Source organism: Colletotrichum fructicola (genome assembly GCF_000319635.2).
Source record: "Colletotrichum fructicola Nara gc5 chromosome Unknown KSG_Nara_v1_contig05, whole genome shotgun sequence".
Classification (NCBI taxonomy): Eukaryota; Fungi; Ascomycota; class Sordariomycetes; order Glomerellales; family Glomerellaceae; genus Colletotrichum; species Colletotrichum fructicola.
The window spans coordinates 465,711-493,667 of NW_027094055.1; the positions used below are offsets into that span (position 1 = coordinate 465,711).

Sequence of the window (27,957 nt, forward strand, 5' to 3'; positions counted from 1 at the left end):
TCTATTAGAGTACGATTGGATTAAAACGTAAGAAAGTGTGAAGTCGAGCAAAGTGCTGCTAAAAGTCGAAGTAAGAAAATAGAAAGTTGCGTCCAGCTGTAAGATGGAAAGGGGGGAATAATGGACTATTTCGCCAGCACAAGTACTTAAACAACGACCACAGGGCCAGAGGGGGTATGACTTATATCCGCGCGCAACGCCGGCATCTTCATTCATCCCACGCAAACTTCTCCCATGTCTTCCGGCGGAGATAGCTGCTGCTGACTCTGCCCTGAGAATTATCGGTCGATGCAGCCTCCGCTTGCTGCCGGGGCCGTGCCGTGCCTTTTATCTGCGCATAACACCATGAGATTGAAAAGTCGTCAGAAAATCCGGCCGCCCAAGAATATCATTGCCTGCTGGCTCCTCGAGTGCGCGGGTGGGGATGTTCGTCAACTAGTATCCGTTCATGGTCATTCGTTGCGAGCTCCGGCTAATTTCCCGGTCGGCGGCAGGGCTGATGGGTCTGCTGCCACCGCCGTGTGCGCTGCTCTCCTTCAGGGCCAGAAGCTGCTTGGCACGGAAAGTCTCGTAGTGGATCTGAGATGTGGTCTCAATGAGGTCCTGGAGATGGGTGCGGAGCAGGAAGTTTCTCAGATAGGTGAACTCGCAGTGGTTCTCGTCCTCGACGTTGATCACGCCCCAGCGGTTCTGGCGGCCACGGACCTGCTTGCCGTTGACGATGATGGACTTCTCGGAGCCAACAACAGCGAAGGGGACCAGGTCCTGCAAGCAGGTTAGCCAATCGATATACAGGGTCTTTGTCTTGAAGGAGATTTCCCACCTTGATCTGAGTGTTGAGACCACGCTCCTCCTCATCAAACTCATCGTTGTCGTAGGGGTACATCTTGAGGTTGTGGAAGGCGAACTCCTCCTTGATGCGCTCCTTGAACTCCTGGCGCTCCTCGAGGGTGAGGGTGTCGGACTTGGCAATAACGGGAACGACGTTGACGACATCGGAGAGCTTCTTCAGGACGACGATATCAATGGGCTTCAGGGAGTGGCCTGAGGGCTGGATGAAGAAGAGGCAGCAGTGGATGCGGGTGTCCTGAATGTAGCGCTCACGCTGGGCGGTGAGCTCCTTGCGCAAGTACGCGGAGTGTTGATCCTTGATGTACTTGACAATGGGGTCCCAGCAGCGGTCGTTGTTGACCAGGTCTCCGTAACCGGGGGTGTCGACAATGTTGAGGCGCAGACGGACGCCGTTCTCCTCGATCATGTGAGACACGGCCTGGATCTCGGTGGTGGAGCGGACGGGCTCATCGGGCATCATGCGACCCTTGGAGTCGATGAGGTGGGAGGCGAAGATGGTGTTGATCAGGGTGGACTTGCCCAAACCTGTCTGGCCTGTAATGTCGAGCGTCAGTCGACTGCACCTATGGTTGACGCGACATCGCGAGGCACGCCAGCCCACCGAGCGGTAGAGAGCAGCGCGGGGACAATTGCACAGAGGAACTCACCGACGCAGATGACATTGAACTGGAAGCCACGCTTCAACAGCTTCTTCTCGATCTGGGACGTGATGCTGTCGAAACCGACGTGGGACTGAGGGTAGATGGTCTGGGGCTGCGCCATCGTGTCTGCTTTTCCCGTGGGGAGTGAAAGTGGTACGGAAAGGTAAGGAGTGAAGCTGAGATACGTTTCTGTATTCCAAGAAAAGTATTCGTCTCGAATTGGGGGCCGAGTCGAGGGTCGGAATGGCAGTGGGCAGGGAGAGGGAAGAAAGAGATCACGAGGTTGCGGTTGGAGAAGGACTCAGGATGTTTCGAAGGAGAACAAGCCGGTGAAGGGCAAAAGGGTAGCGTAATTTCTCTGTGCTGGCACTTGGAGGTGCTTTGCTACCCGTTCCCCCGTGTCTCTCAGTCAGGCACTGGCCGTTGGCTGCAGCTAATAGGCTGTTCCTTCCACCTCCAGCAAACAATAATTTCCCTGCAGGGAGTGTCGACAGGGGTTGGAGGGAAAGGGGGAAAGGGGTCCTCGCCGCGTTGATTGGTTGGGTGGCGTCCGTGCGTGACGTGAGCTGTGATTGGTTGGGGAATCTCAATTGACAGCTCCCCCGGTCGCACGTCTTTTTTTTCCCGGCTTGGACGACAGAGCGAAGCCTCAAATCGTGAAGTGGTGACACTATTGCGCTCGCTACTGCCCTGCTGCCGCGACACCAACTACACCGACCGCCGCCCAAGGCCCAGCAGTACTCTCCAGCTGGAGCGGACGACCGAACACCGACTATCTGGTTGCTCTTCTCTGCAACAGGCCGCCGAAGCGACTGCCATTTCCGAACACCCTCGCCTGCGAGACGAATTCGAGCCGCACGATATCGAAATGGCCGCCATTGCGATGACCGCGCAGCCCCTGCGCATTCTTCCCCAGATCTCCGCGCCAGCCTTCTCCAGGTCTGCAAGGATATTCTCTCTCTACACCCGCCAGCTCGTCCAGCCCATGTTCCCGACGCTCGCCGCCCTCCCCGCAATCAACCTCAACATCCCCGCATGGCTCGGCGGCATCTGGGAGTCCGTACTCCGGGCAGTACCGAAGAAGAAGACGTCTCACTCCAAGAAGAGGCACAGGCAGATGGCTGGAAAGGCGCTGCAGGATGTGAAGTCTTTGTGCAAGTGTCCTGGATGTGGCCAGGTCAAGAGGCAGCACGTCTTATGCCCCACCTGTACGAAATGTGAGTTGCCAAATTGGGACCTCTCTGGAGGTGTCTTACTGACATTTGGTGGTATAGCGATCCAAAACCAGTGGAAGGACTTTGAAGCGGGAAAGTACTTCTAAGTTGCCAAAGGGCTGTGTAACTTTTTAAAAGACGTGTATATTCAAGTGTACGACTGGTAGCACCATGCGGCGTTCGGGACAATCCATCACCTTAAGACGATACATCAGAATCGCAGTGACTGCTTGGCGACTTGCCAACTTGTTGCAGAACTTCTCTGGGCTGGTCTCCGATCGAGCCGGCTTTCTGGGGCCCCATCAGCTTGTCGAGACCATCAAACCCGAACTCTCACATTACAAGGAGGGTAGTTCACGCTGAAACGACTGAGACGACATCTTCAAAGGACTTTTGAGCCACGGTGGACCGTCTTCGGGTCATTCAGGGCAACAAACAGGTGTCTGTTACCTCGGAGGTGTTCCGTCACTTCCAACGAGCCAACTTGAAGGAAAATGTACAAGACAGGTCTTTGTCCGACCAACAATGCTTTGGTCGACACAACTGCCTTTGAGGTGCTGGAAACAATGCAAACATTTCTCACAAAGGCATTGTACAAGTGAGAAACTATGCTGTCCTGGATATAAGATTATTGACTTGGTCGACTCCCGATGTGAACAGGAAGTTCAACGGCAGTATCGATTATCAACACACACCTTCTTTGCCAAGCCCACACCTTAGACAATACAGTTGTACACCATGTTCACTGCTCAAACTGCGACGAAGTATCCATATACCGGCTTGGTAGACCTTCCGGTTGAGATTATTCTCCAAATCGTCACTTACATCAGCCCTCCCAGTAAGTCGCATCTGCGGTTGCCTTTTGGCTACACACTCCACAGGACAAATCTTCGAGACGGCATTCGAGACCTCAAAAACCTGAAGCTATCATGCACGAGGCTATACGACATTCTCCAGCCGACCCTGTACACCCAGAGTGGTCAAGATGACTGGTACGCTCTTCGTTGGGGCGCTTTCCACGGCCTGACCCGGACGATGGAAGACGCATTCCTGGCCGGAGCACCGTTAAACTGGGTGTACGATGATGTCGACGACTATCATGCCAACAGCTACTGTCGATGTGGCCGCTTCGACGGCGGCACTGCTTGGTCGAACAACTCCGTATGCTGCACGCTCTTCTATGAGAAAAAGCCCGTACGCAGTGCCTGGACGCCATTACTGACTGCCATTCGCGGCGGGCATCCTGAAGCTGTCGAATGGCTTCTTTCAAAAGGAGCTGATGCTGACTGGGCTGCCAGACCGGAACCCGGACTGGGAGAAATACTCTGTAAGTCTTGCTCTCACAGAGTTGACTGTCCAAGTCTCTTGACTTGCGATGAGTGTGGAATTACCCCAATGCAGGGAGCGCTCGACTACTTTACTCACAGCGCGTTTGGGGGATCCCTTTTGACGGAACATAATCGCGTCAAGGTTCTCAGGAGCCTCATCCAACACGGCGCAAGCGTCAACCAGAAATTCGGATTCATACACTGCCCCAGCCAAGACCTTCACCTACCTTTCTTGCCCGTACAACACTGGAACCCTCTCGGCCTCGCCCTGTGTACACAGACGGTAGGTCCAGCAACTGTGAAGTTTCTCCTCGACAATCGAGCGCACTTTGAGATGGGACCAGAGTCACTCCTAAATCCAGTACTGGCACACATGTCGCATTGCAGAGTTCCACGGCTCAACTGGAAGGTACCCATTAAACTTCCCCTTTTCGAGTGCCATACGAAGGCGCGCGTTCTTCTTTCGAAGCATCAGAGGCACGACAACTGCCATTGCATCCCAAGCTTTGACTCCCTGAACCCGGTCGACCCGCAATCCAGACTTGACTGTGACGAGATACCATACGCTAGCTACAGAATCCGGGAAGTCTTCGACTTTTTGCACGAGCATAGACTGCCCATCCTCTCTTCCCACCTTGACGCGGAGACATCTATGAGAGTGCCTCCGGTGATCAAGGCCGTTCGAGGGCTGAACCCAGAAGCAGTGAGCTTGATCGTCCAAGAGGGCGCGGACCCGAATGCTCGCTGTTGGTTAGGACCAGTTCCCCAAGGCTTTAGATCTGATAGAAGATTAGATGGGCACCTTCCACTGACCTATGCATGTTCCATGGTCGATGATGAGGATGGCCTATACGAAATCGTCCTGGAACTGCTCAAGGGGGGCGCCAGCCCGATGCTGGGAGATCTGCAGGGCCTCACGCCGCTACATGAGCTGTCGCGCAACACTTACGACGAAGCAACTGCAAGACTGCTCATCAATTTCGGGGCGAACGCCAATGGCCTGGACGCCAATGGATGGACTCCATTACACCATGTTTGTGCACAGGCACCGCCGCAGCACCCACCGTTTCGCGCGTTTGCGAGCGTTTGCGTTCAAAAGAGAACACCATTAGTCAAGCTTTTGCTGAGCAGAGGAGCTGACATAGAAGCCAGAACCCGCCAGTGTGGCCAGGAGCAGGGTAAAACTCCCTCTGAGCTAGCCTTGGCCAACAAGCTGCCTTTTCCGTGGGAGCGTCTTCTGGAAGAGGCATGCAACCGCTCAGGGTCGGGGTTCCATCAAGGACTTGATCCATATTAGTCGAGGACGTTAAGCCAGCTGATTACTATCAGTAGCCTTAAAGGGTTCTGATGATTTTGGAGGAATTGTCGAGATGGTCGAAGTAGTCCTTTAATATTTCGTCAACTCCCTACCTATTTAGATCTATAACAAAAGAAGGATCGGATGGTTAACATGGTTTACTACTTGCATGAGTTTAATAGTAATTGGTTTTCGGAAGTGTTCTATTGTCACTATACAAAATGAAGAGAATATTCTTTGGATGGTAACTCAATGGACATGAGGTTGTTGCGGTTGAGCATGCATGGGTCGTGGTGTTCGTTGGTGGCGCCCCTCAATTGCCCCCCTCCCTGCCAAAAAGCCCACTGCAGGGGTCTTTCTTCGCAAATGTGTGATGTCAGCCCCCACCTTCCTATTCACATCGCGGTCGCAACTTTCCCATACGCAACCGCGTACCCTCCACAGCGGCACAAGCTTCACATGGACTGGCAGCCATGGTAGGCGAACTCTGAACGAACATCTGCCAAACTTGAGCTGACTGAGATAGTCTAAACAATACCTGACCACACACACTGTGGACAATGGTGCGACATCCGTGGAGCTTGAAGCTCTGAGGAGCTTCCACCTGTTCGTCACGCAGCCTAGCTAACACACTCTCAGCCCACATAACCGACATCTTCGGGCTCGCTGCTACACCCCGAGCCGTTCTCTCGGCCAGCGGTTCTTCGACCCTTCATGTCCACAACACCGCCGACCCTGCGATCCCCATCACACAGTCCATCAGCGGTGCCCACAAGCTCGGCTGTCACCACATCTGCACCTCGCGCGATGGCCGTGTAGCTGCCAGCGCGGGCTTTGCCGGCGAGCTGAAGGTCTGGGTCATCGACAAGGACACGGGTGAGTGGAAGCTTCACTCGGAGGTCACCGATCAGAACTCCAAGGCGGGCGAGACATGGGCCATTGCGCTCAGCGAGGACGGCAAGTTCCTGGCAGGCACAACATACGACGGCCGGATAAACGTGTGGGATATTGGCGAAGAGGGAACGCCCAAGATCCGGGAGTATGAGACGGGAAGCCCTGGCTCGGGCAGCTTCGGCATGTCGGTCGACTTGAGCAGAGACGGAAAGTTCACTGCGAGCGGACACCAGAACGGTTCCGTGTACCTCTTCAATAATGACACCGGTCGGCTTGCGTCCTCTCTGCCTGGTATGGACCCATATGTTCTCCTTCGAGACCTCCCAGCTGACCCATGAACAGGATTGGCCAAGCCCGTTCGCGCAGTGGCATTCTCTCCAGGCAACACGAGACTGGCGGCCGCTGGCGACTCTTCCATCATTGCCATCTACGATCTCAAGCATGGCGAACAAGTCGGTAACCTGACGGGCCATTCTTCATGGATCACGTCCATTGACTGGAGCGACACCGGCGAATACCTTCTGAGCGGAGCGATGGACGGCAAGGTCAAGGTTTGGTCAGTCGAGCGCTATGCCTGCGTAGCTACGCACAGCGAGACGGATAAGGCACTGTGGTCTGTCAAGTGGCTTCCCAAGACCGGAAGGAGTGAGATGTTCTGCACTGCCGGAGCAAACAGGAGCATCTCGTTTTACAGAGAGGCCACTGGAGCGTAGAGGGGCAGTGGGACGATACAAAAGGCTGGTGTGCATCTCAGATACCCCGGCAAGCTATGCAGTTTCTGCGATATATAGCGTTAAATGGCAAAGACAGACAATAGACATGCTGAAATGAAGACAGAGAGGACAGTGTCAAATACAGTGATCATCGCCTTTGGGCACCGTAGAAGGGATGGCGCGCACGTGCCTTCGTACCAGTCTCGCGTTGCCCCGCCAAAATTTAGGCCCCTGTCTCCTTCCCTCTTTCGTCATTCACTTTCACATCCGGATGAGATCAACGAGCGCATTGCGACGACTGCGATTGGTGACATTATTTGAAGTGATCTCTATCGGAACTATCATACATCTGTCTCTGCAACATTAAGAGCATCATTACGACGAATACCCGACCCCCCGCGCCCACACGACTTCGACAACCACTCACTACCCCGGTCACCAGTGACAACCAACATCCACAATGCCCACAACTCGGAGATCAACAGGCGGCGCCCGAGCCCGACCCGGTCCGGCTCGGGGCCAGTCGACCATCAGCTTCTCTCACAAGGTCTCGAAGCCGGTCCCGAAGGATCTGAAGAAGGCGGCCGTCCTCGGCTCCGCTGTCGAGAGGGCCGAGCAGGCCAAGAAGGAGGAAGCTGTGCAGGTCGATGAGATCCAGGTTGACGAGCCCGAGACCAAGGAGGAAGAGGAAGTCAAGGAAGAGGTCCCCGAGAAGTCGGAGGCTGTCATCCGCGCTGAGAAGATTAGCGATGCGCAGATCAACAAGTACTGGAAGTCGATCGAGGCTGAGCGCATCGCGCCCCGGGTTCACCAGAAGGATGTGACCTTGGCGGAGAAGGTGCTGCGGTACTTTGATGTGAGCTCGCAGTATGGTGTAAGTCGTTTCTTGAGCTGGTGTGTTGGAGTGGGAACGCTGACAATTGTGTAGCCGTGTATTGGTCTGCAGCGCATGAAGCGTTGGGAGCGGGCCGACAGGCTTGGCTTGAACCCGCCTATCGAGGTGCTCGCGGTCCTGCTCAAGGAGGAGAAGAAGGGCACTTCTAACATTGAGCTGGCTCACATGGATGAGCTCATGAACTCGACTGCAGTTGGATCTGTGTGAGCAAGTGGGTGCTCCAGGTCAGGCAAGACCGATTTATTATTACGAAGCTACTGGCGTTTGGAGTTGAACTGGCTTGAGAACCGTCTCGCATCACGAGTATACGAGGCATGGGAATGAGAATTAAGCTGTAGAATAGTCAAAGAAAACGTGCTCGGCACGAAAGTCAACGTCTGTAATTAAACCTCCACTGAAGGTGCATCAGAAGTCTTCTCCATATGGTCTGAAGTAGCTCAGTACCAAATGCTCCTCGTTCTGTGATGGTTCACCGTCTCGGTGCCTGCAGCCTCCAACTCTTTCATGGTATCATACAAAAAGAAATCAATCAAAATGGCGTTGACACTCGTACCGGGGTGGTCTTTCTGGATCTCCCGCTTGATCAACTCGACACACCAGATACTGCATGCTATTCCAGAGTTAGCATCTGAGCCCTCGGGCTAGTAGCGTATTTCAACTGACCTCTCATCTGCAGCTCCCATCTCGCTCCGCTCTCCAAAACCCGCTTAGAGTTGATAGCCGTCGCCAGCGAAGGGCTATAGTACAGGCAGCCCATGGTGTTGAGGATCTGCGGGACGCGGTAGTCGGCAAACATAGTGATCTTGTCAATATCCCGGAAGGCGCCGATGCCTTCACCGCCAAAGCAGGCCCAGATATCCGCTACGAGGATTTGGGCCCTCTTGAGGAATCGCACCGGCTTCCGGCGGCCCTCAAAGACGTGCTCATCACGGAAGCAGTCGAAATCGCGGGCGAGAAGGTTGACGAGCCTTACCGCAGAGCCGTTGGCGGCCTCGATGAGTTTTGTGACGCTGCAGTTGTACCTCTCATACAAGACGGTGCCAGCCTCACGGAGGCAAGTCAGGCGCTCCTCGAGCAGAGGCATCTCCTCCTCCGTCTTGGATCTGAACACGTGCCTCATGAGCTCCATGTTACACTCATCCTCGCTCTGCCAAAAGTCAGAGCTCGTGATGGGGATGCCCTCATCGAGAGCCCTCTGCAGCGAAGCGACCATGCTCCAGTAGCCAGTCCAGGTCTTGCCACGGTACTCGACGGCGAACCGCTCATCCTCTGGCTTCTCGGACCAGAAGCAGAAGTTAAGCAGATCCATGGTGAAGATGAAGGCGGCGGTGCTGTCGTCCTTGGTCTTGGGATGCAGCTCGTGCTCGGCCCAGGTGGCCGTCGAGTACTGCTTCTGCTCCATCTGGGCGTAGATTGTGGCAGCAGCACGCTTGGTCGCCCTCATGTCGATGCAGACATCGATGGAGTTGTCGTAGACGTACTCGGCTCCCTCGAGGACGCCCGTCTCAGGCTCGTCGTCGACGTTGAGCTTCTTCTGAAAGTGCTGGCGGAGGAGAGCCAGAAGCTCCGGGTCGGCCTCGTCGTCAGACATGGCTGCGATGTTTCTGCCCCTGACTTGTCCCGGCGTGGCTGGTGCCTCTTGCAGATGCGGCTTCTCCTTTGACTCAAATGCGACTTGCCTTTTTCGTATGCTGCACGAATACGGCCGCCGTGGATGCTGCACCTGGGTGATCCTGATTCTGGGCGACGACTCTGCAATTCTTTCACTGAGGGGACGACGCAGGTTTGAACCTTGGCCTAGGCGGTAGAGGCAGAGAGCCCACGCCCCATACAGCTGCACTGACCCGTTTGTTTTTTGTTGGATCACCGCTCTATTGCAGGCGACGATCATCCTAGGAGTGAGGGCCTTGGAGGGGTCTCGTACAATCCCATCGTCCAGTTATTTTCCAACACCGTATATTCGCTGCGCAGAATGGGAAACCCGCGCAATCGGCTGATTGCCATGTGAAAGGGGCTGTACACCAGCTTCCAAAGGCACTGCCAGGAACCGGTGGAGGCCTGACGAACGATCAGTGGTGGGCACCTAAGGCAAGGTGCCGTGTCAGGGCAGCCCTGGAGGCATCAGTCCAGCGTTTCACAGGGGACAGAGGATGCACCAAGCCGCTGAGGTTACAGCGCTCGTCAGTGAGCTCACCTCAGAGTGCAAGCGACGACGCGGGAGGGATCCGCTTAATGTTCTCATCCAGACCAATCACAGCACGAGCGCGGCAATTCCCCAAGGAAGCTACAGCTCGAATCCCTGCACGATCTCGTCACCGGCTGCCGGTATTGGCTGGAACCTTGATCTGGGCGATCGCTCCTCCCGCTGACCTCTGGGAAAACCTCAACCTGCCTTCCTCTGTGCAGCCTTGCTTCGCACTGAAACCGCCCTCATCCCATCCCACCTAGCGCGGCTGCAAGCTTACACCCACCTTCGCGCTTGCTACCGCACCTCCGATCTCGTCCTTTTCTTCATCATCTCCATTGACTCTTTCCCGACCGAAAAACGACCAGCACCATCGCGCGGAAACGATGGATTCCAACACTGCAGCAGACGCAGCAGCTGCACCTGCGGCAACCACCGCGGAACCGACCGCGCCCCTCGCGACGGCCACAGCAACGGCAACGGCGACAGCGACAGAGATGACCACCGCACCACAACCTCAAGAGCAGCAGCAGCCCGCACAACAGCAACAGCAACCCGCCGCCGCACCTGCAGCGCAGCCTCCCGCGCAAACAGCTCAGAAACCGATTGCCGTTCCCCGGCGTGATAAGTTCTACCAGCAGTCGCTCGGCGGCTCGCTCAACGCAAACGTCAAGAAGGTACGTCGCGGCCCCGGCGCATCAGACCACGCGATCCTTCCTTTCATCGCAACGCCCATCCCGCGATTTCATATTTGTCCCATAAACTTGCCGGATCATGCAAAAGTGCTGTCGGATGAAATTGAAATGACAATTGAGCTAATCATGGCTACGCAGGCGCGCGTGTTGATGGTCGGAGCTGGTGGCATCGGGTGCGAACTCCTCAAGAACCTCGTGCTCACCGGTTACGGCGAGATCCATGTTGTCGACCTGGACACCATCGACTTGAGCAATCTCAACCGTCAATTTCTCTTCAGACACGAGCACATCAAGAAGTCCAAGGCTTTGGTAGGTTTCCTGGCGTAGCAGCCAAATGTCAGGTGTGTCGCGGTGCTGACAGGTCGATAGGTTGCCAAAGATGCTGCGCAGGCCTTCAACCCCAAGGTCAAGATCGTCGCGCACCATGCGAACATCAAAGACTCACAGTTCAACACCCGATGGTTCAAAGACTTCAACATCGTCTTCAATGCGCTCGACAATCTCGAGGCCAGACGGCACGTGAACAGGATGTGCTTAGCGGCGGATGTGCCCCTGATTGAGAGTGGTACCACAGGATTCAACGGCAATGTCCAGGTCATCAAGAAGGGTGTTACGGCATGCTACGACTGCACCCCAAAGGAGACGCCAAAGTCCTTCCCCGTCTGCACGATTCGAAGCACGCCGAGCCAGCCCATCCACTGCATCGTGTGGGGCAAGAGCTATCTTCTCAGCGAGATCTTTGGCGCCAGCGAGGACGAGTCCGCGTTCGACAATTCAGCCGATGCCGACAACGCCAAGGAAATCGAGGAGCTGAAGAAGGAGGCCGCTGCCCTGCGCGCCATTCGCGACGCTTTGGGTACTGAGGCCTTCCCTCAACTTCTCTTCGACAAGGTCTACAACAGCGACATTGTGCGACTGGCATCGATGGAGGACATGTGGAAGTCGAGGAGAAAGCCTGAGCCGCTTGACTACAAGAAGCTGTTGGAGCAATCTACTGAAGCTTCGGGTGCGAAGGCGTCGATCCTGCAGGAGGGCCAGAAGGTGTGGAGCTTGGAGGAGAACTTTGCCGTCTTCGTCGACAGCTTGGATCGTCTTAGCAAGCGTATGCAAGAGCTGAAGAAGGCGCACCAAAACGGAGGAGCCGAACCTCTGATCACCTTTGACAAGGATGACGAGGACACCTTGGACTTCGTGACAGCAAGCGCCAACATCCGCTCTTCCATTTTCGGCATCGAGCGCAAGTCTCGTTTTGACATCAAGCAAATGGCAGGCAACATCATCCCAGCGATTGCCACGACTAATGCCATCGTTGCTGGTCTGTGTGTCCTTCAGTCGTTTAAAGTCCTGAAGGGTGAATACACTAATACTAAGGAGGTAAAGTTTTGTCTTCTCCAGCGGTGATTGGAGTTGCGGTCTAATGTCTGTATAGGTGTTCATCTCCCCTCACAACCCTGCTCGTCTGCTCAATGCGACCAAGTACCGGGCCCCTAACCCGGAATGCCCAGTCTGCAGCGTTTACCAGACGACTGTCTCCGTCGACATGTCTAGAGCCACATTGAAGGACCTCGTTGAAGACTTTGTGCGCCTGGAGCTTGGATATGGCGACAAGGAGTTCGCCCTGAACAACGATGCTGGCCCCCTTTACGATCCTGATGAGACCGAAAACCTGTCCAAGAAGCTCAGCGAGCTTGGAATCACGGAAGACACCTTTCTTACTGTCATTGATGAGGATGACGATGAGCCTTTCGTCAATGTTGTCATCAGCATACAAGAATCGTGCGCCCCCCTGATGCAATTGCCTTGAATCTTAGCTAACCCCTTGCAGCAAGGAGCCTCTCGAGGATAAGCCCGTCAAGGGCATGACCGCGGATCAAAAACCCGAGATCCCTCGTAAGCCAAAGAAGGAGACACCTGCGCCGGCGACGGCAGAGTCCAACGGTACAAGCCAGCAGAACGGCAAGCATTCGCTGGATGTCTCGGAGGAATCGCCAAACCTCAAGCGGCCGCGGCCTGACGATGGAGATGAGCCGATCGAGGCTAAGAAAGCCAAGGTCGCAACGACGAGCAGCAGTGATGATGTGGTCCTCGTAGATGATTCTACGGGTGGAGCCATCGTCATTGACGACTGATATTGCAAGGGTCTGTTGAATTGAAGCCAGGGGTGTCCCTCCACAACCTAGGGAGCTCTAGCTCGTCAGACTGCACTTAGCCCACCGTCCAGGTTGAGGACGCAGTTATTGGCGTAGGTGTTTTGGGCCAGGAAGACGGCGGCGTCTGCTACCTCATCAGGTCTACCCAGCCGCCCAAGTGGGATTCGCTTTTCGAGGGGTTCTCTCGACATTGCTGTAATTTGTATATTAGCACCGTTCTGATCAAGAACATTGGCTTACTGGGGTTTCGGAAGCCTAGCTTGCGGATAAGAAATAGGGCGAGGATATGTTTCTTACAGGCAAGCATATTGGTTTCTATGTAGCCGGGAACTATGGCGTTGGTCCTGATTCGCAGTGGCCCCAGCTCAACGGAGAGAGCGTGGGTGAGACCTTTCGGCAGATTAGATTTGGTCCACGACAAACGGGGCAAGGAGGCAACAGATAGACCTCTCGGAGACGTGCGATGAGGAACGAAGCCAAAGAGAAAAATAAAACATACCAATAATGCCAGCTTTCGACGCTGCGTATACGCTGGTGCCGGGGCTGCCCTTTTCGGCGAGCAAGCTCGCAACGTTGATAATGCATGCTAAAAGGTTCAGGAGCAAGTCAGCTGGGTTGCTCAGTGCTTTGCAAAGGCACACTCTGTGCGGGTGCGATCGGATCGATTATGTGGCAAGTATGCCATGACTTACCATCCCTGTCTGCGCGCCTGCGCTTCATGCGTTGGGCCATGTACCTCGACATGAAGATGGTTCCCATGAGGTTGGTGTCGAGGAGCTCGCTGGCGGCTTGGGGTGAGGTGTTCTGTAACAGCTGGAATTGCGCAATACCCGCGGCGTTGACAAGGACGTCTGTCTGGCCCGTCCGTTTCTGTGGGCGACCCATTTTCCTCTGTTAGTGGATGACGACACGCGGATAAGGCTGTCTAGCTAGCTAGTGAAGCAAGATATATATATGGCTTCTGCCATGATGCATTGAAAGGAAAGAAATAAGAAAGAGAGGGGGAGGTCGAACCCAGATGTCGTCCAGTACGGCTTCATCGCGGCCTTGGGCGGATACATCCATGACGGCGTACGAGTGCGCCGGGGGCTTCTCATCCAGAGATGGACGGGTGTTGGTGTTGGGTGCGGCGGTGAGGGGGGCGAGTCGGGTGTCCCGGAAGGGTGGGAGCTGGGAGCAGAGCTCGCGCAGCTTGTCTTCCTTGCGGCCGAGCAGGGTCACAAGGGCGCCCTCGGCGGCGAAGCGGGCGGCGATCGCGGCGCCGATGCCGCCGTATGCGCCGGTGATGAGGGCATGGCGGGCGCGGAGGGGGAGGAGGGCGCCGGACATTGCTGTTGGAGGGATGGGTGGATGCGTCAATAGTACGCGGCGCGTGAGTTTGCCGTTTGGGATGGTTGAGGTTGCCAGTATACTACGCAGTACTCGGGATGTTGGGGGTTACGGGTTGCGTGTGTGAATGAGTTGGTTTGGTTTGATGGATATGGAGACGTTTACGAAGACGGGGGGGAGCTCTCTGGGTTGAGGCGGGACACGGCACTAGATGGAGGTGTGGGGTGTGTGTCTGAGTCTAATTTTTGGCTGTTGGTGTTGGTGGGGTGGAAGCGAGGAAGGGATGGAAGAATATCCCGAGGTGGAAGATGGACAAGGTTGAACGGCTGAAGATGTGCGAAGTCAGAATGTCGTATTGGCCGTTTTCGGTTTGTTCACCAGCACCCAAGGTTGGGCGGGGAGTGGAAGAAAGCAAGAGGGACAGCAAGAGAGCTCTTGTTGACCCTTCATGAAGCTCTCGGACGTCGAAGCTGATTCAATGCAACATGCGCAATCTGAAATCGCAGGGTGGGGGGGAAAGAGACACGAGTAGCAACAAGACAGGAGGCTTTCAGCTTCTCCAAGAGACTGGGATGGACCTGGTTTCGGGGGTCTTGCTTGGCCGGGCGTTGAGGGGGAGTTTGGGCGGAGGATGATAATGGCATTATTTGCGTGTCTCAATTCTGGCATTGCTGGAGAAGGAATCTGATTCCGAGGTCTTTGTGGCTTTCCGTCTGGATTCTTCGATCCCATGTTTCTAGCTCTCAGATGGTGAGACAGACGTCTGCTGAGGTGACCGTCATTGTACTCCACCTCGCCTCGAGTACTCGAGGTCTAATCTGTTCATGGTGTTGGAAAGATAGAAATGAGGATATCTTTTTGTTGATCTCTTGGAGATTGTGTGAAGCGGGGGGCGGAGTGTGGAATGAGTACCTCCTCGGGCTACCCAGATAGACAGTGAAAAGTAAGTGAGGCACATGTCTGGCGCGGATGAGGCTTGAAGCTCCCGTCTCGCGTCCACATGCGCCCACCCGCAACGGTTAGACGGACCATTTCTACTCAGTACGGACACCTCTTGGGAGGTTAAAGTCTTCTGGAGTGATCCCTGTGTGGCCTCCCAAAGTAGATACCTTGGGGAAAAGTACCGTCGACTTTGCATCTGAATCTGCCAAAGACGATTGGCAACAGCGGGCTGGGAAGCTAAGATAGACCCCGCTGTCGTTGTCGATTCTAGGACGTGGAGCGATGCAGCGAATGACAATGGGGCCCGTCGCATCGCTGTGCCTGTCGCTAGTTAGCGGATTGGATGCAACCTGATTGATTGATTGTTCTTCTGTGACGTCTAAGAGAGCTGCGTCTGCGGTCGTAGTCGCCGCTAACGCTAGAAGCCGTTTCGCATATGATTGCTGTACCTCTCCAAGGTAAGGTACCTTGGGCACCCGTGTAACGAACCTAGATAGGTCAGGTATGCAGACGACAACCCGGCGCCTCGGTTGGTTCCAACGAACGTTGGAGGTGTCGAGGTACCTTGCGGCAAGTACCTTCCACACCACCACGCCAGTGGTTCCAGCTCAGGTTCCAGTTACAGTTCCACGTCCTGTCCATTATGGTGCGAACGCAACATCGCAATCCCACCACTACTGCAGCTGCAAATTTCCCTTTCCTCTTTTTCCTGCTCTGCATGCCTCACACGTCTTTCTCTCTTCCATCTGCGCCCAAAACTGCCACTCCTCGGTACGCTGGTCACCTTCTTACCACGCTCGTTTCCCGGAGCAAATGCAAAGTCTCCTGCCGAGGCGTCGTGCAATCGCAGAAGCATCACCTCCGAGTCCTCGTCCACCACCACCCTAGGTAGCCAGACTGCCCGTCGCCGCCCGCCTAATACCGACCCCGAACAACCACGATCCACACCGAACGCCTGCCAGCTCAACCCGCCGACCCAGAGTCGAATGGCCGTATGCCTCACGATCGCGACATCCGACAACGCCTGATGTCTGGTCATACCAATGGCGCCGCATCGGCGCCAAACCCCGCCTCGCCCAGAGACCCGTATGCCGAGAAGCTCGACGCCTTCCCCGAGTTGCCTGCTGCGCCGCCGCCGCCACCTACAATCAACATCGTCAAGAGCCCCAGCGACGCGCCCGACGCCGGACTGAGGAGCCTGGATCACTGTACGCTACACTCTGTCGTCTGGTTCAGCTGTCTGCCGTGGCCAGGAGTCTTGCGACCGGCCTGGAGAGAGCGGGGCTGTTGGATCGCGAGTAATGACGGCCTGAGCTGACATTATGCTTCTTCACAGATAAGAGGGCGCTGCCGACATGGCGATACCGACTGCGCCAGTGGATGCTGCCGCTGATCCGATGGGAGACGCCGTACTTGGCTTACTTGCAAGAGACGATGCGCACGCCTTGGCTCGATAGTTATTTTGCGATCACTGCGAACCTCGGTACCCATACCTTCTTCATGATCGGCCTGCCCATGCTCTTCTGGTGCGGCTACGCCTCCTTCGGCAAAGGGTGAGGATATCCCAAGTTTCTATACAACGGATGCAGTTAACTGACTATTTTGACAGTGTTATTCACATTCTCGCCGAGGGCGTCTTCTTCACCGGTTTCATCAAGGATCTGTTCTCTCTCCCGCGACCTCTGTCCCCGCCCTTACATCGAATCACCATGTCCGGTTCCGCTGCTCTAGAATATGGATTCCCTTCGACGCACAGCGCAAATGCTGTGTCCGTGGCTGTATATGGAATTCTGGTGCTTCGAAGCCCTGATACAGTGCTACCAGACACAACCAAGAACCTCCTCGAAGGCTTGTCGTACTTTTACGCGATCTCCATCGTCTTCGGTCGTCTGTACTGCGGCATGCATGGATTCACCGACGTCGTTGTGGGATCCGTCCTGGGCGCCGCCATTTCTCTGGTTGAGTTCCACTACGGCCCGGCTTTGGATGCGTATATGCACAGCAGCTCCTGGTGGGCACCCGCCATTGCTGCTCTGATCATCATTGCGCTCGTCAGAATACACCCCGAGCCAGCGGACGACTGTCCCTGCTTCGACGACAGTGTGGCCTTTGCCGGTGTCGTGATTGGCCTGGAAATCGGAACCTGGATGTACGGCCGTACCTCGCTGGACTCGTTTGGGGGTAATGCTCACAGCGTCCAATCCATTGACCTCAATGCTCTGGGCTGGCACGTCGTCCTCGCTCGGGTCATCTTTGGTGTACTAGTCATTTTCGTCTGGCGAGAGGTCATGAAACCTACGTTGCTCAAGGGCCTGCCACACATCTTCCGTCTCCTGGAAAAGGTTGACATGAATCTTCCCAGACGATTCTTCACCCCTGCGTCCAAGTACGAGACTGTCGACCCAGGATCTCGTATGGATACCCTCATCCCCTCAGTCAGGGACTTTCCCCGTGTTGTCCAGTCCATCCGTCACCCGACCACGCGCGGTCGGTCCGTATCAATCGGTCCGCAGAGTGCTGCTGACGCCTACGAGACGCTCGCCTACCGCGAGCGTAGGCGGCGGGAGAGCATCGGCAGCAATGGTAGTGTTAAAAGCAAGGGTAGCATGTTCGAGCTTCGGGAGAAAAACGGGGACTGGGAGGGGAAGGGAGCCGCTTCGGGCGTGCAGGGCCACAATACGCTCAACGACTTTGAGCGGATGATGGGCACTGGCAGCGTGTTGGCGAGTCCAAACGAGGAGAAGGAAGGGATGGATTTGGCGGTCGGCCAGCAGGACGAGCTCAGCGAGAAGGAAATGTTCTTGCGTCTTATCCGGCCTCGAGTGCGTTACGATGTCGAGGTCGTAACAAAATTGGTGGTTTACACAGGTACGTTGCTGCAACCCTCTTCCGCAAGATCCGGATATCCTGGTGTCATGTGCAGGTGCTGACAGCTGGCATAGGTATCGCGTGGCTGGGCGTTGGCCTGATCCCCATCATGTTCGAGTTGGTCGGCATGGGATCTGCCCATCTTCGCAATCCGTAATTCGGACAATTCTTTCCGGGTTATCTTGGACGCGGAGAGCTTGCGTTTGTGTTTCTCACCGAAAAGATACCATCTCTGAAACCTTTCTTTTCTCCTTGCATGATGCATCGGCAGATAGGTGCTTGACTCACCACGCCCAAAGCTGGAAAAGGGGGCGGTTTGCCTCGCGAAGCTGTTTGATGACGAGAAAAGGGGACGGCATAGAATTTTTTTATTTTGACGAAAGCACGACCGTATCTATATTCTTCTGCGTCTACCCCGGGCGGTTTTTGATATTTTGAGGGACTTTGTTGACAGAGGGAGGTTGGCCTTTGTGCGCATATCCTGTTCTAGGCGTTTTTCTGGGAAACCTGTTCTTGGGGAGATGGTGCCGGGATCAGGTAATAATCGAGTGTGTATCAGTAGAGATATCAAAGCCGAATGGAAAGCCTCTTTTTATCTCGAGTTACATCGGGTGGTCTGCCTCGTCAACCTGTAGGTTCTGGAGGATCGCTGGCTGTGAGACGTGCGTTTGGATGCCTGAGAGAGTGAGAATGGATAGGTGAGACCCACGACCGCCACGTTGACTTGCCAGTTGTAGCGCGTGCTTTTTGCATATCCCCTCACTTTTTGTCTCCTTCATCTACCGTCGTCGTCACCCGCCTGCCCATCGTCGATGGCACAAGCTGGGGAGAATCATGCCAATCAGATGTGTCTCCTTATTTACGAGGGCACTGCCACGCCATATCCCAGTACCTTGATGGCCCCAGATGAGAGATAACATCTTTGTTCCTCGAGTCTGATCTCACCTCCTCGGTGCTGGCCTCTTTGCACCCCTCGAAGAGACGATACTGGACCGATATCCTGGATGTACCGTTGCGTTATTTCCATCTTTCTCGTCACTTAAGTTCACATCTAAAGAGGGCTTTTCACAAATTTGGGCCACTCGCGATGCTGGAGAGGAGGACTTTGAAGCCAGGTATTTCTTATCGCCTGTCCATCACTTCGCAACGGAAACTAACCCTAGAGAGGTAGACTGCTGGGCGGCGTACATCATCATCTTTCGGGCATCATCATGACTTAGTCGGTGAACACGCAGGCTCTGAGGGGTCGCTGGCCTGCGTGGAGCACGAGGTCCACGTCTGGGACACTGGAGTTGACGCCATAACCATGGTCAGATACGACAATGTGGGGTTCCAGCGGCCCAGCAGATCACCCCGTTGATTCCCCCTCACGCAGGATGAGGTGCGGAGCTGGCGATGGGTGTCTGGCGGGTTGGTCCGCCTCAGGGGGTTACGACCAAGACAAAGAGACTCTGGGACCGGGACCACGAAGTTTGCTTTTTCTCATCGTAACCTAGCAACAGGTGCGTTCGGGACGAAACCGATGATGGGCGGCACCTCCTAAAAACGAAGCAGCAGCAAGGCCACCGCCAAAACCCACGGATTCCGAGGGAACATGCCCAGCAGCCTACTCGGCCCCCAAGACAGCTGGGGAAGATCATCGGACGATCCGCTGCGGGTGATCCAGTCCGTAGGGCTGGACTGGGGGGTGCCGAGCCTCCGTGCCATGCCAGATTATCAGATCCCGATGCTTGGTTCCATTGGATGAAGCTTTTCGCGAGGTTCGATTGGGTTCCCGGCGCGATGTTTCCCACAGGCGGTGACTTACCCCTGGCTAATGTTTGCCGCGGTACCACTGCGCCTGGGACGGAACACCGACGCCGCGACAGCAGCTATCCAGACAAAGCATGCTCACGACATTGATGGCAGCTGTCAGAACAGAACAATGATGCGCGGAATGGAACGGCGGGCTTGGCGATATTGACACCCACGAGGACATAACCGCAGAAGTATTCGTTTCCAAATGGGACTTTTGCAGAGATCTGAATCGCCAACCGCCTTTTGAGAAACCGACAACAGCGAAGCAAGTTGGCGACCAATCCTGCCAGCGACTGTCTACACCACTTTCACCCTCTTCGACATCCTCTCTCTCGCTTCTTCCCTCTGGTCCCCCCTCTCGTCCTCTTCTCTGAGCTTTATGGTACCTCTGAAGTTGGGGGGCCTTTACTGAGGACCATCGCTTCGCGTCTTCCTTGAAATGGGGCACTTGCAACCCATTATATTGACTTGTCGTTGTGGCCTCGAAAATAGAGGCGGCGCATAAAACTGCAATCAAACGGTCTGCGAAAGCTGCAGTTGGTTTTCAAATTTGCGGGCTTCTGACCCAAAAGGGCGACGTCATTTGGGCTTCCGGTGCCGGATTCTGCAAGTGCCTTATCGCCTAAGGCACGCAGAGGCCTGCCAGCTTTGGTCTAGCGCAGATCTAATCGGGACAAGCGAGGAATTTATCGAGGTAAGCGAAGAGGGAGGAGGTTCCAGGGGAAGCGCCCAAGGGGGGGCCACCACCAGCACCTCACTGACTGATGACTGTTCGTTTGGACGGTTCATGGGCTCGGTCAGGTACCTTGAGGCAGGATAATCGGGGAGCGAAGGCGCAACCTCTTTCTCCCCACTGCAGCAGCCGCATCTGCCCGATGATGTGTAGCTTTCTCGACGTCTTCGAATCGGGCCAGAAAGTCGACTCATTTCCTACCCAAGTTTCCGTCTTTTGACGACAGTATTCGAAGGCATCCATCGACCTGCATCTCAAATTCACGGATCTAAAATTTTCATTCGCCCTTGGAACTAGTCTGGAGCTCTTTTCCCCCAAGGTGCGCTGCAGAGTCGCACCAACCAACACCTCGGAGGTGCACCTGCACCCCTTCGCCCTTCCTGCCAGCCCAGCCCTGGCTCATCAGCCCAGATCCGCCAGAAATCGACCCATTTAGCGAGGTGACCCGGGCAGAAGTAGCTCTTGCCGGTTCCCTTACAGTGGCCAACCCCCCGCAGGATCTGATAACCAAACGAACGAATCTATTCTCCGCACTCCACGAGACCTCTGCACCTCACATTTTCGGCGACTTGACCGCACCGTCCTGCGCATCCCATCCCGACTCTCATCCTCTCCCCAGGGATTGCCATTCTCGTCGCCGCATGCACGGTCGCATGTAGTCCTCTCCATCATGTCGACCGACGCTGTCAGCGCTCCAGTCCCGGAGCCTGCACCTTTGCCGGCGCAATCGACCGCCGATGGCGACAAGGAAGAGCCTACGATTGAATGTGCGACGAAGCCTGCCTTCCTTCACTCCCCGCCTGATAGCAACAATGCACCCAAATCCGACGGCAGCGACTCGGAGCTCAGCGACCTTGACGACGATGCTGTTGAAGCGCCCCAAAAACAGGACGAGGCGCAACCCGAGGTCGAGGATGACATCGGCGAGGTCCTCCCCGACCATTGGTCTGGAACCGTGCCTGTCTTCAAGCCGACCATGCACCAGTTCAAGGATTTCAAGCTATTCGTGCGCCATCCCATCTTTCTCGCCGTCTCACTCTTTGCTAATGTGATCTGTAGATGACGAAGGTCGATAAATATGGAATGAAGTCCGGAATCATCAAGATCATTCCTCCCTCCGAATGGAAAGAAAACCTCCCGAAACTCGATGACCTCGTGAAGCAGATCAGAGTCAGAGAACCGATCAAACAGGATATCATGGGATCGAATGGAACCTATCGACAGGTCAACATCGTTCACGGAAGATCGTATAACCTCCCGCAGTGGCGACAACTTTGCGATCAGAGCGAGCATCAGCCCCCGGCAAGGCGAGGCGAGCGCCGAGCGAACGTTGAAAAGCCGAAGCCTCGATCCGCCCCCAGACCACGACCTGCCGCAAAGTCAACGCCGTCCGGTTCTAAGAAGCGCGGCCGCGGCCGACCAGCGAGGGGCAAGGCCAAGATCCAAGAAGAAGAGGAGGCCAACGAAGAGGGAAACCGACCTATGACGCCGGTATCACCGAAGGCCGACGCCGAGGTCGAAATCAAAAAGGAAGAAGTCGTTGACTCAGTCGAGGACCCCGGAATGGATATCGATGACGATGAGCCGCCTGCAGTCGGTAGAATGGGTCGCATGGGCGGGATCAAGCCTTCAAAGCCAAAGACTCAGTCAGTATCGGCTCGCCGGAAGTACAGCAGAAGGGAAGGCTCCGCCATGATTGATGAAGAGGCTTTCAAGGATTTCAACTACCAGATGGACGTCTCAGATTATACACCTGAACGCTGCGAGGAGCTTGAAAGGATATACTGGAAGACACTAACGTACGCACCGCCACTCTACGGTGCAGATCTGATGGGCACTCTCTTCGACGAGTCAACGGAAATGTGGAACTTGAACAAGCTGCCCAATCTCTTGGATGTTCTCGGCACCAAGGTTCCTGGTGTGAACACCGCCTACCTCTATCTCGGCATGTGGAAGGCTACTTTCGCCTGGCATTTGGAAGACGTCGACTTGTACAGCATCAACTACCTCCATTTTGGTGCTCCGAAGCAGTGGTACAGCATCTCTCAAGCCGATGCCCGTCGGTTTGAAGCGGCAATGAAGAATATCTGGCCTACCGACGCCAAGGCGTGTGATCAGTTCCTCCGGCACAAGGGATTTTTGATCTCGCCGTCGCATCTCAAGCAACACTACAACATCACGGTCAACAAATGTGTTTCCTATCCTGGAGAGTTTGTTGTTACATACCCTTACGGTTACCACTCGGGATACAACCTGGGCTACAACTGCGCTGAAGCTGTCAACTTTGCGCTCGAATCGTGGCTTCCCATGGGCAAGATTGCCAAGCGATGCGAATGCGCACAGGCGCAGGACAGTGTGTGGGTTGATGTTTATGATATTGAGCGAAAGCTCCGCGGCGAAGAAACCGAGTACGAAGAAACGGACGATGACGATGATGAGGAGGACGAAGATGAAGACGAAGACGCCAGCGGCCTTCTTTCACCGCCCAACAGCAACACTGTCGTCATCAAGACCAGTCGGAAGCGGAAGCGTGCAGGAGACAAGGGTGGAAAGACAAAGGTCAAGAAGATTCGTCTCAAGGTTAAGACTCGCGCCGAGCCGATCTGCTGCCTGTGCCCCAGCGACATCCCTGGCGCAGAAATCCTTCCGACGGACGACGGCCGCAAGGCCCACCGCATGTGTGCCCTTTACTTGCCCGAGACGTACATCGATACAGTGGACGACAAGGAGATCATTGCCAACGTTGCCAACATCAACAAGGAACGCCTGGATCTCAAGTGCCTGTATTGCCGATCCAAGAAGGGCGCTTGCTTCCAGTGCTCTCAAAAGAAGTGTGCCCGTGCGTACCATGCTACCTGCGCCGCAGCGGCGGGTGTCTTTGTTGAGGAGGCCGAAGTCCCTGTGTTTGGCGAAGATGGAACCGAGTACAAGGAGCAGGCTTTCGAGTTCAGTTGTCGGTTCCACCGTACGAAGAGAGACCGCAAGTTTGACGGCGACTCCCTCGAGGAAGATGAGCGAATTCGTAAAGCTGCTGCCGCTCTTAAGCAGGGCGAGATCTGCCAAATGCAGTACTATAAGGGCGACATCTTTGCAGGTGTTGTGGTGGAGAACCGCGCAGACGAGCAGATGCTTCTACTGGACATCGTTCCTAATGGGTACGATTCTCCTGTTGGTGTTGAGAAAAATCGACTAACGTGCACTAGTGATCGTCTGGAAGTCGAGTGGAAATGGCTCTTATTGCCCGATCCTTCAGATTACCACCTTCCGAAAGCCTCGGCAAAGGCCATCCCGATGCCCTCTTCGCAAAAGGCGAAGGACAAGCTCAATGCGAAACGGCCTGCTGATGAGGTGCCCAGGAAAGATGCTCCCTTCGTTGAGGGCTACACATGGGCAGAATTCCACCCATGCGATGAGTGTGCCAACCCGAACCAAGTCAAGATCGATCTGTCGAAAGACAATCAGGTATGGCATTACTTGGGCAAGACGTCAACAGAGGCCAAGGCGCAGTACTCTGAGGATCCTGCAAAAGAGCAGCATAATCCCAAGAGTAACTATCTTGACACCATTCCGAAGCCGCCGAAGCCTGTCTCCGCGACTGCAGCTCAGCGGCGCCCCTCAAATATTCCGCCACAACCGATTCCCATGGCCAGCCCTAGTGTCGCTATTCAGTCGGGACTTAAGACAGAGAAGCCTTACGTGTACAAGCCGCGGAAGCCCGTCGAGCCATCTTACGCTGGGCCAGGAACATTCACGACCCAACAGTTCACACCAAAGGCCTCCCCTTCTCCCTCTCCCATGGGCCAGCAGCTCTACTTTGGCTCAGACCCACGTTATCAAATGCAACAAGGCCATTACGCGCAGCAAAGGTTTACGCCCAACATCCACCAGCCGTACAACCCTGCAGGCCCTGGACAGTATGCAGCATCGAATAACACGCAGCGGCAAAGTCCTTATGCCACCCCGGTACAACCGCCGGGAGGCCCCGCAAAACAGGCACAGCAGATATGGCCAACGCCATCACAAAGCCCGCGACCTCCACCGCCGCCAGCAGGGTACTCGCAAGCGTCCACGCCTCAGAATCACAGAAGGTATTCAGCTGCGCCATCTCCTTCGGTCGCTATGAAGTATGCTTTCTTCCAAGTGCACCACAACCGGGACTCTAAGACATACCGAACTCCATACGCACCGTGGAGAGGCTTCACGAATGGCTACGAGGGCAACCTGAGGGCCCATTTGATGCGGATATCACCTGAAGCCTTCTTTAAGAATAACCGGCAGGGCTCTGTTCAAAGCGCATCGCCAGCATCCAGCTCCGCTAGTCGTCCTCCGGCTCCTGCGCACAGCAGTCCATACTATAACACGTTCACAACTGCCGCACCGCAAGGCTCTATTGGTGTGTACGGTCAGAAGACCACCACGCCGTCGTACTCTTCGCCGGTTCCCAGGCCGACACACGACCCTGCGAGAACGCAGTATACTTCGATGTCTCCCAGCCCGGTGCCCAACGGCGCGCAGCAAAGCCCGCATGGCTATAACAACGCATGGAACGCGCAACAGCAGCCGCCGTCTACACCTCTCCATCCAGCCATTCGACCGCAGTACGGAGCTTGGGTGAACCAGCCTCAGCAACCTCAACCGCACAACCAGGCCACACCACCGCATCACCAGCAGGCGCAACAGCAGCAGCAGACACCACAGCAGCCTACTGCTCCCCAGCCCGCCGCTAGCCATTCACAGTCGGCCGAGAAGAAGGCAGAGGCTGCACCAAAACCGGCTGCGCCAAAGGTGCAGTACAAGGTACACCTGAATCAGCCTCTACCTCCTCAACTTCAAACTAATCAAATAACAGATCCCCGAAAAGCAAACCCCGGTCCCGCTACCCGCCAAGTACCTCGCAGCTATGGGCAAAATGGCACCGACTCCTACCAAGGCCAGCCCGCAGTCCAACGGAGCACCCTCGCAGGACAAGTCATCCCCGACTTCTGCTTCGGCAAACTCAACCCGTACGCCGCAGGTGGTCGGCACACAAAATTCTTCGGCTCAAGCCAGCTCCCCTTCTCGGCCATCGACAGCCTCAAAGAAGACCGCTGTGCCCGTCTCGCAGACACCCGTGCCCCTGCCGCAAACAGCAGTACCGGCGCCGCCTCAGCGGATGCCATTCACAAACCAATTCTCTGCCAATCGTCCATCACAACCGACTTACCAGCCTCAAACGCAGGCACATACGGGTCAGCCAAACCCGCGGCCGTTTCAATCTGTGGGACAGCCCCGTACAGAACACCACTCTCTGAACCCGGCGGAGATTCTGGCGCAGATTGCCACACAGCCTCGCATGAACCCTCCTACCCCTACAACTCCTCACCAGCCAATGCCTTCAGCGGCACCACAGCAAGCACCCGGTCCTCATTATTATGCTGGGCAGCAGGTGCCGCAGGCACACAATGGAGTGATGCCTCAACAGCAGTATTTCCAACACTACGCGCCGGCGCCCCAGGGCCAATATCCTCCGCCTCAGCCTCAGTACGCTCATCAATACCCGCCGCAAAATACGGCCCCTAGCTACCCTCCGCAACCTGTTCCGGCGGGTGATGTACCTCTGCCGGAAGTACCCGCAGATTCTACAGCGCTGGTGGAGAGGATGATGCAGAACCTGCGTCGTGCGGCCTCTAATGGCTGAAGCTCTACCTGCCGCAAGTCTTCAGTTGTAACAATAGTCATACACACAAAATTGGTCTCCAGCGCGACACAGGCGCCTTACGGCTGGAGACTAGGGAAAAGTACGCATGCACGGAATTCATGAGTTCTTTCGGAAACGGCGTTTAACGGGTTGTTTGAAAGCGCGAGTTTCCTAGTTTTAATTATTCACGAGAATCATGGACAACATGGCATTGGGTGGTAGGAATCCCTTTCTCTGCGACACAGGCGCAGACACGATCTTCGGTCGTCTGAAGAATGGCCGACACCTCCGATGTATATAATATGATTGTTTCATCGCGAAGAAAATCACTGCATTCCATGCTCAAAACAAGCATCGTGTCTTGTGATTTTTTGAAGTGAGCGTATTGAGTTTTTCCAAGGGGTGGTCGATGGGTGTCATACAGTGGCACTTGCCGTTCTAATCGTAGACCTTGAGAGACTCCATGGAAAATTTCGTGCGGCAGGTGGACGTTGCCACAGGTGTATATAAGGCAAGAGCAGCCCGCTTGATCTTCCAGATGACATCTCACCTTTCACATGCTGGTATCATCCTCCCTCCACCAAATTCCTCTCACAACCAAAATGTTCAGACGTATCCTCAACGCTGTCGGCAACAAGACGTCCTTCTATCGCGGCCAGCGTTTCCCGCCATGAAGTACACGACTCACCGCAGCGCGTTGATAATACACACAGGGCAAGATCCGTCCATTCAATAAACCTTCCCAAGGCCGCAGAGTTGCGCTTCAGCCTCTCAGACACGGACGTCACTAAAATTCTCAACGGCTTCCACCCCAGGGATATGGAAGAGCGTTGGCTCATCCTCTCAGACGGGCCAGACGACATGGGCAACATCGTGTCCCACTTGTATCGGAGCTGGACGGGGTGCGAGATGTATCGGCTCAAGATTACCGCTCCTAGGTTTGGAAGTAGCGGTGATAGCAGCAGCACGGCCCGAGCTGCCGAGGAAGGGGAGGACGGGGATGCACATCAGGCGCATGTCACGGAAGTTATTTGGGAGAGCCGAGAAGATTATAATGCCTATGGTGGATTAAAGATGGGTGAAAGCGAGGCGAAGAGGGCTGCAATCAGCATCTGCAGAGGCGTCTTGGGATGTAAGCTGGAGAATGCGCCCAAGGTAGGATGGGATTGATCATGATAGCTGGCACGGCTTCAGTTGGCAAACATCGACTTGCGGGTACATACGGAGTAGTCAATACATAACACCCATTTCCGCTCTCAAAAGTCACCATGGGTTTGTATCATGCTATAAGAAATGCCCATGTAAAAAGGCGCAGGGTAGCTGAGACTGATGGATAGCCTGGCATGTTGTTGCTTGGGTTTCATATCAGATCTTCTACTCTATATATACCTTCCCAAATGTGGCACCACATAAACCGCTGGAAGAGAAGACGGCGGACCTGGTTCTGGGAACTGGAGCTGTGTGCTGAACAGATTTGATCTCTCTCTTACTGTCGTTCAGTTCGGGGGCTGAACTCTTGTCCTTTGAGAACTGAAGGAGCCACGAGGAAGCTCTTTTACATTGTGAATCCAAAATTAGCACCGGATGGCCCCCAAACCACGTTATAACGGGACACTCTTGATTGCGGACAGCCTCATGCTGCGACAGCAGGCCATGGAATGGTTGTCGGGGCATCCAGCATCCGATATGACTTGATTCCCTCATCCCTCCCAGCACTCTGATGAAGAGACAACGGATCAACTATTCA

General features: G+C 55.1%; 11 protein-coding genes across 11 annotated transcripts; 8 read left to right on the forward strand and 3 right to left on the reverse strand.

Moving 5' to 3' along the window:
• Positions 1–435: 435 nt before the first annotated feature.
• Positions 436–1,614, reverse strand: CGGC5_v008813 (Septin-like protein spn2; the record flags this gene model as incomplete). The annotated part of the gene is made up of 3 exons (XM_032034854.1): positions 436–765; positions 824–1,386; positions 1,500–1,614. 3 exons carry the CDS (start codon positions 1,612–1,614, stop codon positions 436–438), a joined length of 1,008 nt encoding a protein of 335 aa, XP_031886141.1.
• Positions 1,615–2,361: 747 nt separating this feature from the next.
• CGGC5_v008814 (mitochondrial 54S ribosomal protein bL32m) lies at positions 2,362–2,814 on the forward strand (the record flags this gene model as incomplete). The annotated part of the gene is made up of 2 exons (XM_032034853.1): positions 2,362–2,710; positions 2,768–2,814. The coding sequence occupies 2 exons, from the start codon at positions 2,362–2,364 to the stop codon at positions 2,812–2,814; spliced, it is 396 nt and encodes a 131-aa protein (XP_031886136.1).
• Positions 2,815–3,445: 631 nt separating this feature from the next.
• Positions 3,446–4,167, forward strand: CGGC5_v008815 (uncharacterized protein; the record flags this gene model as incomplete). Its single annotated transcript, XM_066152066.1, has 2 exons — positions 3,446–4,034; positions 4,109–4,167. 2 exons carry the CDS (start codon positions 3,446–3,448, stop codon positions 4,165–4,167), a joined length of 648 nt encoding a protein of 215 aa, XP_066008527.1.
• Positions 4,168–5,805: 1,638 nt separating this feature from the next.
• rec14 (Meiotic recombination protein rec14) lies at positions 5,806–6,939 on the forward strand (the record flags this gene model as incomplete). Its single annotated transcript, XM_032034851.1, has 4 exons — positions 5,806–5,808; positions 5,859–5,895; positions 5,972–6,517; positions 6,569–6,939. 4 exons carry the CDS (start codon positions 5,806–5,808, stop codon positions 6,937–6,939), a joined length of 957 nt encoding a protein of 318 aa, XP_031886138.1.
• A 460-nt stretch (positions 6,940–7,399) lies between these two features.
• cdm1 (DNA polymerase delta subunit 4) lies at positions 7,400–8,041 on the forward strand (the record flags this gene model as incomplete). The annotated part of the gene is made up of 2 exons (XM_032034850.1): positions 7,400–7,813; positions 7,868–8,041. The coding sequence occupies 2 exons, from the start codon at positions 7,400–7,402 to the stop codon at positions 8,039–8,041; spliced, it is 588 nt and encodes a 195-aa protein (XP_031886139.1).
• Positions 8,042–8,271: 230 nt separating this feature from the next.
• Positions 8,272–9,425, reverse strand: CGGC5_v008818 (Queuosine salvage protein; the record flags this gene model as incomplete). The annotated part of the gene is made up of 2 exons (XM_032034849.1): positions 8,272–8,444; positions 8,498–9,425. 2 exons carry the CDS (start codon positions 9,423–9,425, stop codon positions 8,272–8,274), a joined length of 1,101 nt encoding a protein of 366 aa, XP_031886132.1.
• Positions 9,426–10,405: 980 nt separating this feature from the next.
• On the forward strand, positions 10,406–12,843 carry uba2 (Ubiquitin-activating enzyme E1-like; the record flags this gene model as incomplete). Its single annotated transcript, XM_032034848.2, has 5 exons — positions 10,406–10,696; positions 10,853–11,023; positions 11,084–12,088; positions 12,144–12,490; positions 12,540–12,843. The coding sequence occupies 5 exons, from the start codon at positions 10,406–10,408 to the stop codon at positions 12,841–12,843; spliced, it is 2,118 nt and encodes a 705-aa protein (XP_031886133.2).
• Positions 12,844–12,908: 65 nt separating this feature from the next.
• fabG-18 (3-oxoacyl-[acyl-carrier-protein] reductase FabG) lies at positions 12,909–14,193 on the reverse strand (the record flags this gene model as incomplete). The annotated part of the gene is made up of 5 exons (XM_066152067.1): positions 12,909–13,057; positions 13,162–13,254; positions 13,364–13,474; positions 13,557–13,734; positions 13,879–14,193. The coding sequence occupies 5 exons, from the start codon at positions 14,191–14,193 to the stop codon at positions 12,909–12,911; spliced, it is 846 nt and encodes a 281-aa protein (XP_066008342.1).
• Positions 14,194–16,129: 1,936 nt separating this feature from the next.
• Positions 16,130–18,160, forward strand: CGGC5_v008821 (Dihydrosphingosine 1-phosphate phosphatase; the record flags this gene model as incomplete). The annotated part of the gene is made up of 4 exons (XM_032034846.2): positions 16,130–16,343; positions 16,472–16,688; positions 16,745–18,003; positions 18,078–18,160. The coding sequence occupies 4 exons, from the start codon at positions 16,130–16,132 to the stop codon at positions 18,158–18,160; spliced, it is 1,773 nt and encodes a 590-aa protein (XP_031886135.2).
• A 930-nt stretch (positions 18,161–19,090) lies between these two features.
• On the forward strand, positions 19,091–19,750 carry CGGC5_v008822 (uncharacterized protein; the record flags this gene model as incomplete). Its single annotated transcript, XM_066152068.1, has 4 exons — positions 19,091–19,118; positions 19,171–19,222; positions 19,500–19,505; positions 19,558–19,750. 4 exons carry the CDS (start codon positions 19,091–19,093, stop codon positions 19,748–19,750), a joined length of 279 nt encoding a protein of 92 aa, XP_066008343.1.
• Positions 19,751–21,203: 1,453 nt separating this feature from the next.
• Positions 21,204–26,210, forward strand: RPH1-1 (DNA damage-responsive transcriptional repressor RPH1; the record flags this gene model as incomplete). The annotated part of the gene is made up of 4 exons (XM_032034844.1): positions 21,204–21,539; positions 21,593–23,688; positions 23,737–25,330; positions 25,383–26,210. The coding sequence occupies 4 exons, from the start codon at positions 21,204–21,206 to the stop codon at positions 26,208–26,210; spliced, it is 4,854 nt and encodes a 1,617-aa protein (XP_031885974.1).
• Positions 26,211–27,957: the final 1,747 nt, after the last annotated feature.